The sequence below is a fragment of the Ornithorhynchus anatinus genome, chromosome 14 (assembly GCF_004115215.2).
Source record: "Ornithorhynchus anatinus isolate Pmale09 chromosome 14, mOrnAna1.pri.v4, whole genome shotgun sequence".
Lineage (NCBI taxonomy): Eukaryota > Metazoa > Chordata > Mammalia > Monotremata > Ornithorhynchidae > Ornithorhynchus > Ornithorhynchus anatinus.
In genome coordinates, this window is record NC_041741.1 from 2,707,649 (window position 1) to 2,721,750 (window position 14,102).

The 14,102-nt window shown below is 60.1% G+C and overlaps 1 protein-coding gene across 4 annotated transcripts; it reads right to left on the bottom strand.

Moving 5' to 3' along the window:
* Positions 1–1,103: 1,103 nt before the first annotated feature.
* Positions 1,104–13,669, bottom strand: LGALS3 (galectin 3). Of its 4 annotated transcripts, none has more exons than XM_029079040.1 (7): positions 13,606–13,669; positions 11,428–11,505; positions 6,451–6,472; positions 5,151–5,519; positions 3,280–3,368; positions 2,492–2,660; positions 1,104–1,355 (listed from the first exon to the last, which is right to left on the bottom strand). In XM_029079040.1, the coding sequence occupies exons 3-7, from the start codon at positions 6,466–6,468 to the stop codon at positions 1,200–1,202; spliced, it is 801 nt and encodes a 266-aa protein (XP_028934873.1). In that variant the 5' UTR covers positions 6,469–6,472; positions 11,428–11,505; positions 13,606–13,669; the 3' UTR covers positions 1,104–1,199. The 4 variants fall into 4 exon arrangements, with proteins under 4 accessions (XP_028934873.1, XP_028934871.1, XP_028934874.1 ...); XM_029079038.2 differs by lacking the exon at positions 13,606–13,669 and adding an exon at positions 11,612–11,725; XM_029079041.2 differs by lacking the exon at positions 11,428–11,505 and having other exon boundaries at positions 13,606–13,663.
* Positions 13,670–14,102: the final 433 nt, after the last annotated feature.

Below are 14,102 nucleotides of genomic sequence, written 5' to 3' on the forward strand. Positions count from 1 at the left end.
TGTATTTGAACTTTTTTTCAACGGGAATGTGTCTACCACCTCTGTTACACCGTGCTCTCCCAAGCGCCCAGTACAGTGCTCGGCCGGCAGTTAAGGGCTCAATGAATATAAGTGCTTACCACGTGCCAGACACTGTACTGAGCACTGGGGTAGATACAAGGTGAGCGGGTCCCTGTCGCACGTGGGGCCGCCAGCCTTCATCCCCATTTGACAGATGAGGGAACCGACGCTCAGAGAAGTGAAATGACTTTCTTACAGCAGGCGCGGGGCAGAGCCGGGAGCAGAACCCAGATCTTCAAATAATTGCAATGATGACGATGATGTGTTAAGCGCTTACTAGGGGGTCGAGCACTGTTCCAAGCACTGGGGTACATACAGGTCGAGCTAGGGGAATTTTTTTTTTTTTTTACAAATAGAGAATTTAAGTGGGGAGAGGGGGGAAGCAGCATGGCGGTGGGTTCTCCACCACCTCTGAGCTGTGTGACTTGGAGCCAGTCAGTTCGCTTCTCTGCCTCAGTGACCTCATCTGTAAAATGGGGATGGAGACTGTGAGCCCCTCATGGGACAACCTGATTACCGTGTGTCTACCCCAGCGCTCAGAACAGTGCTCGGCACATAAGCGCCTAACAGATACCATCGTTATTACTATTTGTTAAGCGCTTGCTACGTGCCAGGCAGTGAGCTGGGGTGGATACAGGCCAGTCGGCTTGAACGCAGTCCCGGTCCCACGCCGGGTTCCCACTCTTAATCCCCATTTTCCAGATGCGGGAACTGAAGCCCAGAGAAGTGAAGTGACTTCCCCGAGGTCACGCAGCAGGCAGGTGGGAGAGCGGGGATTAGAACCCACAACCCACAACCTCCATCCGTGAGGCCACCCTGCTTTCCCCGCTAGGCCGGCGTCGTCCCCACCTGGACGGGAAGCACCCTCTCGACACGACCTCTAAATTTCGGGGTCTCTGCCTCGTGCCGGCTTTCTCCCTTTCTGCGGTGAATTAGGGCGAGCTGGGGGGTGAGCCTCGGCGAGGCGACGACAGGCCCGTCTTTTCCCCGCCGCCCCCTCACGCCGCGGTCCGGCCGCTCGGAGACCGCCCGGGGAGACCGTCTCGTGTAAGAGCATTTATTAAATGCGGCTACTTAGGAGCGGGGACGCGAACGGAACCACCTTCCTCCCCGCGGGGTGTGGGCGGAGGCCCCCCGCCTCAGAAGCTGACGGGGGTGACGCTGGTGAGGGTGATGTCGCCGGAAATGGCCAGGCCGGTGATCTGGTTCAGGTCACGCATCCGGTGGTTGTACTGCAGCAGGTGGGCGTCGTTGACGGCGACCTTGAAGTGGTCGGTCTCGCAGAGGACCATGATCTGGAACGGGACGTGACAAGGGGGGTGAGGCTGCGGGCAGCCCACCCGTTGCGGAGCGGGCGAAGCGGCAAGCGGGCAGGGGCGGCCGTACCCCTTCCCTGGCAAGGAGAAGCAGCATGGCGGGCTCGTCGTGGGCAGGGAGCGCGTCCGTTCTTTTCGATTTTTCCTCTCCCGAGTGCTCAGGACAGCGCCGCGCACCCACTAAGCGCTCGATCAATAGATCGGATCGAACCGGCCAGAGCCCGGGCCCGGGAGTCCGAAGGACCCGGGGTCTAACTTGCAGGCGGGAGCTCGATCCACTAAGCCACGCTGCTTCCGCTTAGCACCCGCTTGATAGTTGAACTTCCCATGCACTTAGAACGACGTACTGCACGTGATAAATGGCATTACTATCCTATTACTAACTACTCCATATCAGTGGTACTTAGTGAGTGCTTACCGTGTGCAGGGAACGGTCCTAAATGCTCGCGAGAGGATAATGCAAGCGAGTTGGGTAGCCACAGGGGGCCGACGGCCCGGGGAACCGCACTCCCGAAAGGGCCAAGATGGGGAAGACGGATCAATGATGATTCCGGTACTCGTCGGGGGCTCGCTACGTGCCGAACTCTAGGCTGAGCGCTGGGGTAGATACAAGTTAATCGGGTTGGACCCTGTCCCGTATGGGGCTCGCGCTCTTAACGCCACTTTCCAGATGAGGGAACTCGGAGGAGTGACCTGACGGTAACGACGAGGAGGGTATCGTTAAGCTCTTACTGAGGGCCAAGCACCGTTCTAAGCATTGGGGGAGAGACAGGGTCATCAGGACGGCCCAGTCTTCATCCCCATTTTCCAGAGGAGGGAACTGAGGCACAGAGAAGCGGCCTGCCTAAAGTCACGCAGCCGACCGGCGGCGGGGGGCGGGGGGGGGGGGATCAGAACCCGACTCCGACTCCTTCCACTGCGCCCCGCCGACACGGCTCACGTGAGCGTTTGCAACAGTGAAGAATCGGGCGGCTCCACCCCACGGCTTCACGGTTCGGTGCGGAGGTGGGGGGGGGGGTCGATCCGCCGGGCTGGCCGGGGGGGACTCAGATTCGGGGTGCGGGAGGATGGTTTCGGGGTCCCCGCGGGCCGAGGAGGCCCGGCCGCTCGCTCACCTTGAAGGGCTTGCCCGCCTCGAAGGGGAAGGTGCTCTGCCTCTCCTCTCGGCCCCAGTTGTTGTCCAGCTTGGAATTGCAGACGATGACCCGCTTGTTGTCCTCATTGAAGCGGGGGTTGAAGTGGAAGACCACGTCGTTGGGCCCCTTCTTGAAATCCAAGGCCAGCCTGAACCAAGAGGAGGAAGAGGAGCCTTTCGTTCACTCGGCCGTATTTCCCCCCGATGACGACGGCGGTACTTGTTGAGCGCTTACTATGGGTCGAGCGCCGATCTGAGCGCTGGGGGAGAGGCGAGGTAATGGGGTTGGACGCGGTCCCTGTCCTAAGCGGGGCTCCCAGTCTTCATCCCCCTTTTGCAGAGGAGGGAACTGAGGCCCAGAGACGCCAAGTGACTCGCCCGAGGCCACACGGCAGACGAGGGCGGAGTCGGGGTTAGAACCCGTGACCTGCTGACTCCCAGGCACGGGCTCTAGGTCACGTTGCTTCTCTAATTGGCAGGGCCAGGATAAGAACCCAGGTCCCCTTAGACCCTTGGCACGTTGCGGGCAGGGAACGTGTCTGTCTGTTGTCGTCTCGCCCTCTCCCGAGCGCTCAGTACGGTGCCCCGTACACGGTAGGCGTTCGATAAACATGACACCGAATGAACGAACCCCTCGTCTAGGCCACGCCGCTCCCCCATCTCTGCCCCGGCGGTGGGCCCCCAGTAAGCGCCAAATCGAGGCTAAAGCCACCCCCTCTGCCCTCCCCTCTCATTCCCCCGGCCGCGCCCCGGGCACCTCCCGCTTACCTGTTGGCCTGGGGGTTCACTGTGCCCACGATGGTGATCATGGTGCGGGGCATGAACCCGGTCTGCAAGGGCAGCTCATAAGGCACGGTCTGTGGGAGAGAAGGCCAGGTCACCCCACTCCTCGAAAAACCTCCCGTGGTCGCCCATCCACCTCCGCATCGCACAGAGACCCCTCACCCTCGGCTTCCAAGCCGCGCATCCCTTCGCCCCCCCCCCCCCACACCTGACCTCCCCCCTCTCCTTCTCCAGCCCAGCCCCACGCTCCGCTCCTCTGCCGCCGCTCACCTCCTCACCGGGCCTCCTCCTCGCCCACCCGGCCGTCGGCCCCCGGCCCACGTCCTACCGCTGACCTGGGACGCCCTCCCTCCTCACCTCCGCCAGACGACTCTTTTCCCCCCCTCCCCGCTCCAAAGCCTTCCTGAAGGCCCACCTCCTCCGAGAGGCCTTCCCTGACTAAGTGAAGAGCTCCACTTTTCGTCATCTCCCGCTCCCTTTGCTCTTCGCCCTCAGCCCCACACCGCTGACGCCCATGTCGCTCATTTTATTTATGCGTATCGATGTCTCTGCCTCCCCACCCTTAGACTGCACGCTCGCTGTGGGCAGGGAATGTCACCGTTTATCGTCGTGCTGTACTTTCCCGAGAGCTTAGTACAGCGCTCTGCGGACGCTAAGCGCTCAAACCCCATCGATCGATTAGAATGCAAGCTCACTGTGGGCGGGGAGCGCGTCTGCCAACTCTGTTCTACCGTCCTCTCCCAAGCACTCGGTGCAGTGTTCCGCACACAGTAAGCGCTTAATGAATACCAGCGAGTGGATGGAGGTGAGGGTCGCGCTGAGAGCTTCTCACACACCCTCCGCAGAGGAGGCACGCAAATCTGTGAAGCAGACCATATTCTTCTGTAGTCTGTTCACGTCTGTCTCCCCGCCTAGACTGGAAGCTCGTTGCGGGCAGGGAATGGGTCTGGTTCTAGTGTTCTTTCCCAAGTGCTCAGTACAGCGCTCTGCACACAGTTAAGCCCAGAGGCCTGAGATTCTATTCCCAGCTCCACTCCTTGTCCGCCTTGACAAGTCGCTTCGCTTCTCTGGGCCTCAAATACCCCGTCTGGAAAACGAGGGATTAAGTCGGTGAGGCCCATGTGGGACAGGGACTATGTCTAATCAGATCGGCTTGTATCCACAACAGCACTCAGTACAGTGTCTGACACATAGTAAGCACTTAACGTATGCCATGAGGAGAGACAAGAAAGAGAAAATAGAGAAGACAAAGGAACAGAAGAAAAGAAAGGAAGGGAGAGAGTAAGAAGAAGAGAAAGGAAGAGAAGAGAAAATAAAGAGAAAGGAAGAGATGAAAGGAGAAAAGAAAAAAGGGAGAGGAAGAGAAAGAGAAAGCAGGAGAAAAGAAAAAACGAAAAAGGAGAGGGAAAAAAAGGAGAAAAAATGGGAAGAGAAAGAAAGGAGAAAAGAAAGGAAGAGAAGAGGAAAAGAGAGGAGAAAAGAAAGAGAAGAGAAAAGAAAGGAAGGGACAGAGAGAAGAGAAAGGAAGAAAAGAGAAAAGAAAGGAAGAGAGGAGAAAAGAAAAAGGGATGAGAAAGAGAGGAGAAAAGAGAAGAGAGAGGAAGAGAGGAGAAAAGAAAAAAGAGAAAGGAAGAGGGAGGAGAAAAGAAAAAAGGGAAGAGGAAGAGAGGAGAAAAGAAAAAAGGGAAGAGGAAGAGAGGAGAAAAGAAAAAAGGGAAGAGGAAGAGAAAGAGAGGAGAAAAAAGGGAAGAGGAAGAGGAGAAAAGAGAAAAAGGAGAAGAGAAAGAAGAAAAGAGAAGTGAGGAGAAAAGAAAGAAAAGAAAAAGGAAAGAAATATAAAGGAGCGAGTGACTCACCAAGGGACCGAAGGAAGCGGGCGGTCGGCCGAAGCCGGGGCCAGCGGCCGGGTAGCCTCCGGGTCCGCTTGGAGGTTGTCCCGGGTAAGGCCCGGGGGCAGCCGGGCCCGGGTAGGAGGCCCCGGGGGGAGCCGGGCCCGGGTAGGAGGCCCCGGGGCCGCTTGGCGGTTGACCGGGGTAGGCCCCCGGCGGAGCTTGGCCCGGGTAGGCCCCGGGAGGAGCTTGGCCGGGGTAGGCCCCGGGGCCGCTTGGCGGTTGGCCGGGGTAGCCCGGATAAGCCCCGGGATAGCCGGGGTAAGCCCCCGGGGCCGGAGCCCCCGGCCAGCCCTGAGGGTTGGGGTTGCCGGATCCCGCCAGGGCGTCGGTGAGCTGGAAGGAAAACAAACAGAGGCCTCTCAGCCGAGAGGCAGGGCGGCGAGAGCCGGACGACCCGCCGTGAGTCCGAGAGGAGCAGCGTGGCCCGGCGGGAACGGCCCGGGCCCGGGAGCCGGAAGGACCTGCGTTCTAATCCCGGCTCCGCCGCGAGCCTGCTGCTCTGGGACCTCGGGCGCGTCGCTTCCATCTCCGGGCCTCGCTTCCCTCCTCTGAACAACGGGGATTTCGCCACCCGTTCTCCCTCCCACTTACAACGCGAGCCCCGCGCGGCACCTGACCATCTTCAGTCGACCCCAGCGCGAAGAGCGGCGCTCGGCCCATAGCGAGCGCTTAAATACCGCAATCAAAGGCGGGCCCGTTTCAACTCTCCGGGGCCCGGTGGCCCATTAATAACGACCTCGGTTTTCTCCTCCCACCCCCGGGAGGCTGGGACTATCATCCCCATTTCACAGACGGGGGATCCGAGGCCCAGAGAGGGGAGGTGACCGGCCCAAGGTCACCCGGCGGCAGGGCAGGGACTAGAACCCAGATCTCCTGTGTTCTTTCCACTAGGCCACACCGTCCGGTTGGCTACCATTTTATGGTCGGTGGTATTTATTTCTAGGAGGAGAAGGAGGCTCAGACCCGGCCCACCAGGACGTCCCTTGACCCCCACAGTGAAGATCCGAGGAGCCCCCCACCTCTCTCAAGACTCCCAGTGTCCCCCCCCAGATCCTCCCAGGTGAGCCCCCCGTGAGCCAGGGTCCACGTCCACCCCGATGGAATCGACCCCAGCGCTTAGAGCAGTGCCTGGCACGTAGGAAGCGCTTAACGAATACCATCGTCATTCTCAGGGAGAGCCCGGCCCTCCCCCTTAGAAAACAAAACCCCAGAGAATGCCGTCCTCCCTCCTCCCAGGGCACGATGAGAAGCCAAGGACACTTACAGAAAAACCGTCCGCCATTTTCCTAAAACGAAAAGAAAAGAGAGGATCAATCCCGGCTCCGCCGCCTATCTGCTGCGTGACCTCGGGCGAGTCACTTGGCTTCTCTGGGCCTCGGTTCCCTCATCTGGAAAATGGGGATGAAGACCGGGAGCCCCCCGGGGGGACCGGGGTCGCGTCCGACCCGATCTGCTCGGATGCGCCCCAGCGCTTACCACAGTCCCTCACAGAGAGTAAGCGCTTAACGCACCCCACGGTTATTATCGATAACCCTGTATCTCCCCCAGCGCTTAGAACAGCGCTCTGCACATAGTAAGCGCTTAACAAATACCAACATTATCATCGGCACCCCCGTGTTTGCAAATCTCACGCGGAGGGAGGGGCGTCCCTCCGCGGCCCCGCGTAACGTAGCCGCCACCCCCGGCCCCCTTCTCCCCGGCGACTCTTCCTATTTCGATGGGATGCTAAACGATCCGAGTCCCCCTCGGTTGGTTGCAGAGCCGAGCGTCCCGGACGGTGCCTTGCGCTCCACGAGTACGACCGAGCGAATCGAAAAGCCGTTAAGCGAGAGACCTTCGGACGGGGACGTGAGGGGGAGGGACGGAATTCTACTCCCAAACCCCCGGGGATCATCGGAAGCAGCGGGAAAAGCTGCTGGGGGGGCTCCAGATCGGGAGGCCAGTGGCCGTCCGGTCCACTTCGATCGCCGCCGTATCCCATTTTGCAGACCGAGGCACTGAGGCCCAGTGGGAGTCACCCCGCCCTCGCCCAGCGCTTGTTTATGTTAAGATCTGTTTTTATGTAATTAGGTTTAATTTCCAGGTCTAACGTTGTACTTCCTGGCCCGGGCCGCCCTCCCTCGGCAGATCCGACGGGAGATCGCTCTCTCCACCTCCCAAGCCTCGTTCGTTCGTTCAGTAGTATTTATTGAGCGCTTACTTTGTGCAGAGCCCTGGACTGAGCGCTTGGAACGGACAAACGGGTAACAGGTAGAGACGGTCCCCGCCCTCTGACGGGCTCACGGTCTAATCGGGGGGGGGGGGGGGACGGACGGACGAGGACGACGGCGAGAAACAGAATCAAGCCTCGCTATCTCAACTTCTGTCTCCCCCACTTCAAAGCCTCATTGGAGGCCCGCCTCCTCCGGGAGGCCTTCCCCGACGGAGCCCCCATTTCCTCTCTTCCCTACTCCGTTCCGCGTCGCCCTGGCTTGCTCTTGGATCTGAACCGTTGACCGGGCCCTCCTTCGGCCCCACGGCGCTTGTCAGTCCATCATTTCCTCCTCCTCACGTCCGTCCGCCCCTCCGGACGCCAAACCCCACGCGTCTACCGACCCCGTTCCGGCGCACGCTCCCGACCCCTCGGCCCAGCGCTCTGCGGACGGTTGGCGCCCCATAAGTAATATCGGTATTTGTTAAGCGCTCACCGCGTGCAGGGCACCGTTCCAAGCGCCGGGGGAGATCCAGGGTCATCGGGTGGTCCCACGTGAGGCTCCCGGTTAATCCCCATTTTACAGATGAGGTAATCGAGACCCGGAGAAGCGAAGTGACTCGCCCACAGTCACGCAGCTGACGAGCGGCAGAGCCGGGAGTCGAACCCATGACCTCAGAATGGGACCTGTAAGTCAGGCAGCCGGTTGTAGCGGAGAGAGGCCGGGCCTGGGAGTCGGGGGGGGGGGTGGGGTCGGGGGTTCTAATCCCGGCCCTGCCACCTGTCTGCGATGCGACTCTGGGCGGGTCACGTCACCCCTCTGGGCCTCGGTCCCCTCATCTCTCAAACGGGGATCGAGACCGGGAGGCCCTCGTGGGACGGGGACCGGGTCCGACCCGACTCGCCGGCATCCGCCCCGGCGCTTAGTACGGTGTCCGGCGCGTAGTAAGCGCTTAACAAATGCCACGGTTATTATCCGTCGGAAATGCCCCGGGGGGTCGTGAGGAGCGCGGGGATGTTGGCGGGCCAGAGCGGAGCGGGAGAGATAGCGTTCGGGAGCAGAGACGTTCATCCCGGAAGGCCTCCTGGGGGAGGTGTGGAAAGGTCAGAGACCTCGGGGGTCCTCTCTCTCGTTCTCTGGGGAGAGCGGCGCTCGGCGAACGTGGCCAAAGAGGCAGCGGGGCGGGGGCGGGAGTTCAGAAGGACCTGGGTTCTAATCCTGCTCCGTCAGGCGACCCCGGACCAGCCGCTTCACTTCTCCGCAAAACGGGGATTAAGACCGCGAGCCCCGCCCGGGACGGGGACCGCGTCCGACCCCATTGGCTTGGATCCACACCAGCTCTTAATCCGATGCCCGCCACTGAGTAAGCGTCCACCAGATACCATTAAAAAATAAATAAACGATCAACCTCAGCCGAGGCGTCGTTCCGTGTAAATAAACTAGGGTGGAAAAATCCAGTCGGGGTGGGAGAAGGGAGGAAGGGAGAGGAAGAAGGGAAAACCTTTCACGGATGGGAAACGAGGGCCTCGCTGTTCTAACCGCGGGCAGTTTTGGGGTGGGGGGAGGAACCCCTCCGACGGAGCCGCCCACTTGGGGTCCGGGCAGGTTTTCAAGGTTTCACCCGCAGGGATTTCTAAAATAGGCATCCTCGAGGAGCAGCCTGGCTCCGCGGAAAGAGCCTGGGCTTAGGAGTCAGAGGTCACGGGTTCTAATCCCGGCTCGGCCGCCTGTCGGCTGGGCGACTTCGGCCGAGTCCCTTCACTTCTCGGGGCCTCAGTTACCTCCTCTGGAAAATGGGGATTAAGACCGTGAGCCCCGGATGGGACCCGATTAGCCTGTAACTACCCCGGCGCTTGGAACGGTGCTCGGCCCGTAGTAAGCGCTTAACAAATACCCACATTATTATTATTATTATTATTACCGGAAGACAGGCAGACGGACAGGCTGCCTGTTCCTCCGCCCAGGAGGTGAGGGGCTCCGCGACCTTACAGAATGCCCCTCCGCTCTGCACGATCACCCCCCGAAGCAGCGCGGCTCAGTGGAAAGAGCCTGGGCTTCGGAGTCGGAGGGCATGGGTTCGACTCCCGGCTCTGCCGCTCGTCAGCTGAGTGACCGTGGGCGAGTCACTTCACTTCTCTGGGCCTCAGTTCCCTCATCTGTAAAATGGGGATTAGCCGTGAGCCTCACGGGGGACGACCCGATGACCCCGGATCTCCCCCAGCGCTTAGGACGGTGCTCGGCACCTAGTAAGCGCTTAACAGATACCAACATCATCATTACTATTACCCCCTTGGCCTAGCAGAGAGGCGGCCCAACTCGGCCCCCCATCTGCTGGGTGGCCTCGGGCAAGTCGCTTCACCTCTCTGGGACTGTTTTCTCATCCTCGGCGAGGCTCAGCGGAAAGAACAAGGGCTTGGGAGTCCGAGGTCGTGGGTTCGAATGCCGGCCCCGCCACTTGAGAGCCGGGTGACCTCGGGCAAATCACTCAACTTCCTTGGGCCTCCGTGCCCTCATCTGGAAAATGGGGACCAAGACTGGGAGCCCCCTGTGGGGCAACCTGATTTCCTTGAATTTACCCCGGCGCTTCGAACAGCGGCGTGGCACATAGCAAGCGCTTAACAAACATCATCATTTCGAGAGTAATGAAAATAATAATTTTTATAATCATTTTAAAAAGTATTTGTAATTAAAATAGCAATTATTGTTATCATCATCTGGAAAACGGCGGTGGTTGGGGGGGCAGGAGGGGAAAAAAATCAATCCGTTTATTTACTATACGCTGAGCACGGTACTATTAGCTTGGGAGAGAACTCCCTCACACTGTAAGCTCGTTGAGGGCAGGGAATGTGTCTATTTATTGCTATATTGTCCTCTCCCGAGCGCTCAGTACAGAGCTTGGCACCCAGAAAGCACTTAAGAAATACATTCAGATGAACAACAACAGGACAGCATTCGAAGACTGACCCCTGCCCATAGTGAGCTTACAGTTTAGAGGGGGAGAAGGACATCAGAAGAAATACAGAAGCGATTTACGATCACAAATGAGCCATCGATCCACACTCCCTGCCACAGCAGGGCGGAGCGGATAGAGCACGAGCCCGGGCGTCAAAAAGTCACGGGTTCTAATCCCGGCCCCGCCACCCGTCTGCGGCGTGACCTCGGGCGGATCGCTCCACTTCTCCGGGCCTCAGTGCCCTCATCTGTGAAACGGGGATGGAGACTGCGGGCCCCACCCGGGACGGGGACCCGATTTGCTGGGACCGGCCCCGTCGCTCAGTACAGTGGCCGGCACCCGGTGAGCGCTTAACCAATACCGCGGTAGTCGTTATTATAGGCCGGCGGGCCCAGTGTGGGAAAGGGACCGGGTCCCGTCTCATAATCCTGGGCCCGGCACCCAGTATAAACGGCCACTTAGCAACCTGAGAGTGAACTTTTCTCCCAAGCCCCGGGAAGGAAGAGAAGATAGAGGCCCGCGACGTTCAGAAACCATAAAGGGAGGACGGTTAAAAGTCACCCACTGACTCTCCTCCGCTCGGGCCGCGTTCTTCCGACCTCCCAACCGGCCCACCCGACCTGCCGGATCGAGCCGGGCCTCCTCTTCGGTCGGGCCGACGGTCTGGGTCTTTCCCACCGGGGCGCTACGTGAAGCCGAGCCATTAAAGAGAAAAATATACGTCTCTAATGAATAGGCTGCACGTCTCCAGCGCCTTTCGTCTCTGGATCTCGGAGTCCCCCGTAAACAGTAATTAATTCACTTAGAAGTCTGCTCCCGCCCTCGCCCTCCCCTAGCTCCGGAGGGTGAAAAGTTTCGTCTCGGAGGCACGGAAAAATCAAATCTCGTTTTGCTCGGTAAACTCGAGCTGATGACTCAGACTTCCCGAAATGTCGAAAGAGATGCCAGTTTGCGGAGTCGGTCCGATGGTAAACACGTTTTTTGTTTTTTTTTAACAACGGCGCTCCTTTGCCCACCTCCCCGGGGGGACCCCCCCCCACCCGCAGATGACACATCGGCCCTCGGCCTGAAGGTCTTCTCAGGGACGCCTTCTGACCTGATTTATGATCTCCGTAGCAACCGAGATGGATAGGCCGATAAGCAGGCTCTCCTTACCCAACTTCCTGGAGTTGCTCTGGAGGAAGAAACAAAACCCGAATTCCTTCCCGCCACCCCCGCTCTTCCCCAACCCCCCCACCCCCCACCCCCATTTCCAAACCCCTCCTTAAGAGGGAACTCACAGACTAAATAATTCCTTCCCGGACCCTTCCCTGTCCTAGCGAGACGTCCGATCGTCCTCCCCCGTCTGATTCCGAAACCAAAGACTTTCGAAGCAGCCACCCGGGAAGAAGTAGCGCCTCCGATCGATAGGATCCTTCGTTCACAATAGGGGAGGCGGCGCGGCGGGAAGGGCCCGGGCTTGGGAGTCAGAGGGCGTGGGTTCGACTCCCGGCTCTGCCGCTCGTCAGCTGGGTGACCGCGGGCGAGTCGCTTCGCTTCTCTGGGCCTCAGTTCCCTCATCTGGAAAACGGGGATGGACCGGGAGCCTCCCGTGGGACGACCCGATGACCCCGGGTCTCCCCCGGCGCTTAGGACGGCGCCCGGCACCTAGTAGGCGCCGAACGGATACCCACATTATTATGATAATCACTACAATACTAATAATAACGATGATGGTATGCGTAAAGCGCTTATTAGGTGCCGGGCGCCGTACTGAGCGCCGGGGCGGACACACACAGATGGGGGTGGGCCCGGCCTCTGTCCCCCGTGGGGCTCCCAGTCTTCACCCCCATTTTCCAGATGAGGTCACTGAGGCCCAGAGAAGCGAAGTCTCGGGCCCAAGGCCACGCGGCAGCCAAGTGGCGGGGCCGGGATTAGAATCCGTGACCTTCTGAGTCCCGGGCCCGGTTTCCACTCACTACACCGCCGGGGTGCGGAGCGCTGTACTAAGCGCTGCGCTTGGGAGAGTGCAGTGGAGTTGGGAGACGAGATCGGGGGCGGAGCGGGTGATGAGAAAAGGCGCCCCGGCGTCGTCCCTTTTCGGCAGCTCCCCTTTCTTCCTCCGTAGTCCTTTAATAATAAATGACCGTTACGTGACCTGGCCTCGGTGGGCAAGGGAACGTGTCGGTTTATTGCCGTCCCGTGCCCTCCGAGCGCTCAGTACAGTGCTCTGCACCCAGTGAGCGCTCAGTAAGTACCACTGAGGAGCCTCTGTCCCCCCACTGCAAGGCTCATCCTCTGGCCTGGATTTAACTCGGTGCTCTTAGAGAGCCGCACCGGACGGCTTTAGAAAAAGGAGCCTGGGTTGCAGCCCGGCTCAGCGGCCACGGCCCGGGCCTGGGCGCCGAGGTCCTGGGTTCGAATCCCGGCCCCTCCACTTGTCTGCTGGGTGACCTTGGGCAAGTCACTTCACTTCTCCGGGCCTCGGTTCCCTCGTCTGTCGACGGAAGCGGCGCGGCTCGGTGGCAAGAGCCCCGGGCTTGGGAGTCGGGGGTCGGGGGTTCGAATCCCGGCTCCGCCACTTGGCAGCTGGGTGACTGGGGGCGAGTCACTTCTCTGGGCCTCAGTTCCCTCATCTGCAGAATGGGGATGAAGCCTGGGGGCCTCACGGGGGACCGCCCGATGACCCCGGATCTCCCCCAGCGCTTAGCACAGTGCTCTGCACCTCGGAAGCGCTTAACAAATACCAACATGATTATTCTCTGGGCCTCGGTGACCTCATCTGGAAAATGGGGATGAAGGCTGGGAGCCTCACGTGGGACCACCTGATCCCCCTGCGTCTCCCCCAGCGCTTAGCACAGTGCTCTGCACCTCGGAGGCGCTTGACCAATACCGACGTTATTATTAAACTGTGGATGAAGGCCAGTGAGCCCCACGTGGGCCCATCTGATCTCCTTATCCCCCCCCCCCAGCGCTTAGCACAGAGTGGGCGCTTAACAAACACCATTGCTGCTGTAAACACGTCACTTCTCTGTGCCTCAGTGACCTCCTCTGGAAAATGGGAATTAAGTCGGTGAGCCCCACCTGAGGATCTGTCCACTCCAAGCGCTTGGTCCAGTGCTCTGCACATAGTAAGCGCTCAATAGATACTACCGAATGACCATCTCCCCAGCGTTCAGAACGGTGCTTGGCACATACTAAGCGCTTAAGAGATATTGTAATTATCAGGCAGAGGGGGCGGGAGGCGAGGTGAGAGCGAGGGGAAGCGTGTGTGTCGTCCCCCCCCCCCGCTTACCTGCAGCCGGACTGATCGATGAATTGATTGATTGATCGATGGATGGAGCGCCGTCGCCTGGAGACTGGGGGGAGGAGCGCACCGAGCGCAGCTCAAAAAGGCCCGCGAGGCCCCGCCCCCCTTAGGCCCCGCCCACCCGCACTGAAGCCAACCAATGGCTGCGCCCCACGCCCTGCCTGGCCACGCCCCCCTTTCCTCACACTCCGCTCCGATTGGTCCCGCCCCGCGTAGCCCCGCCCCCATCGGCTCCGCCCTCCGCGCGCTGCCCCGCCCCGCTTGGCCCCGCCCCCCTCCCGCACGCTCCGCTCCCATTGGTCCCTCCCCGCGGCCCCGCCCCCTCCCTCGGCCCCGCCCACCCGCCCTGGCCCCGCCCCTTCCTCCTCCTCATGATGACGATGGTATTTGTCAGGCGCTTACTACGTGCAGAGCACTGTGCTAAGCGCTGGGGGAGCTACGGGGGTCCCCCGTGTCTTGGCTCCGTGGAAAGAGCACGGGCT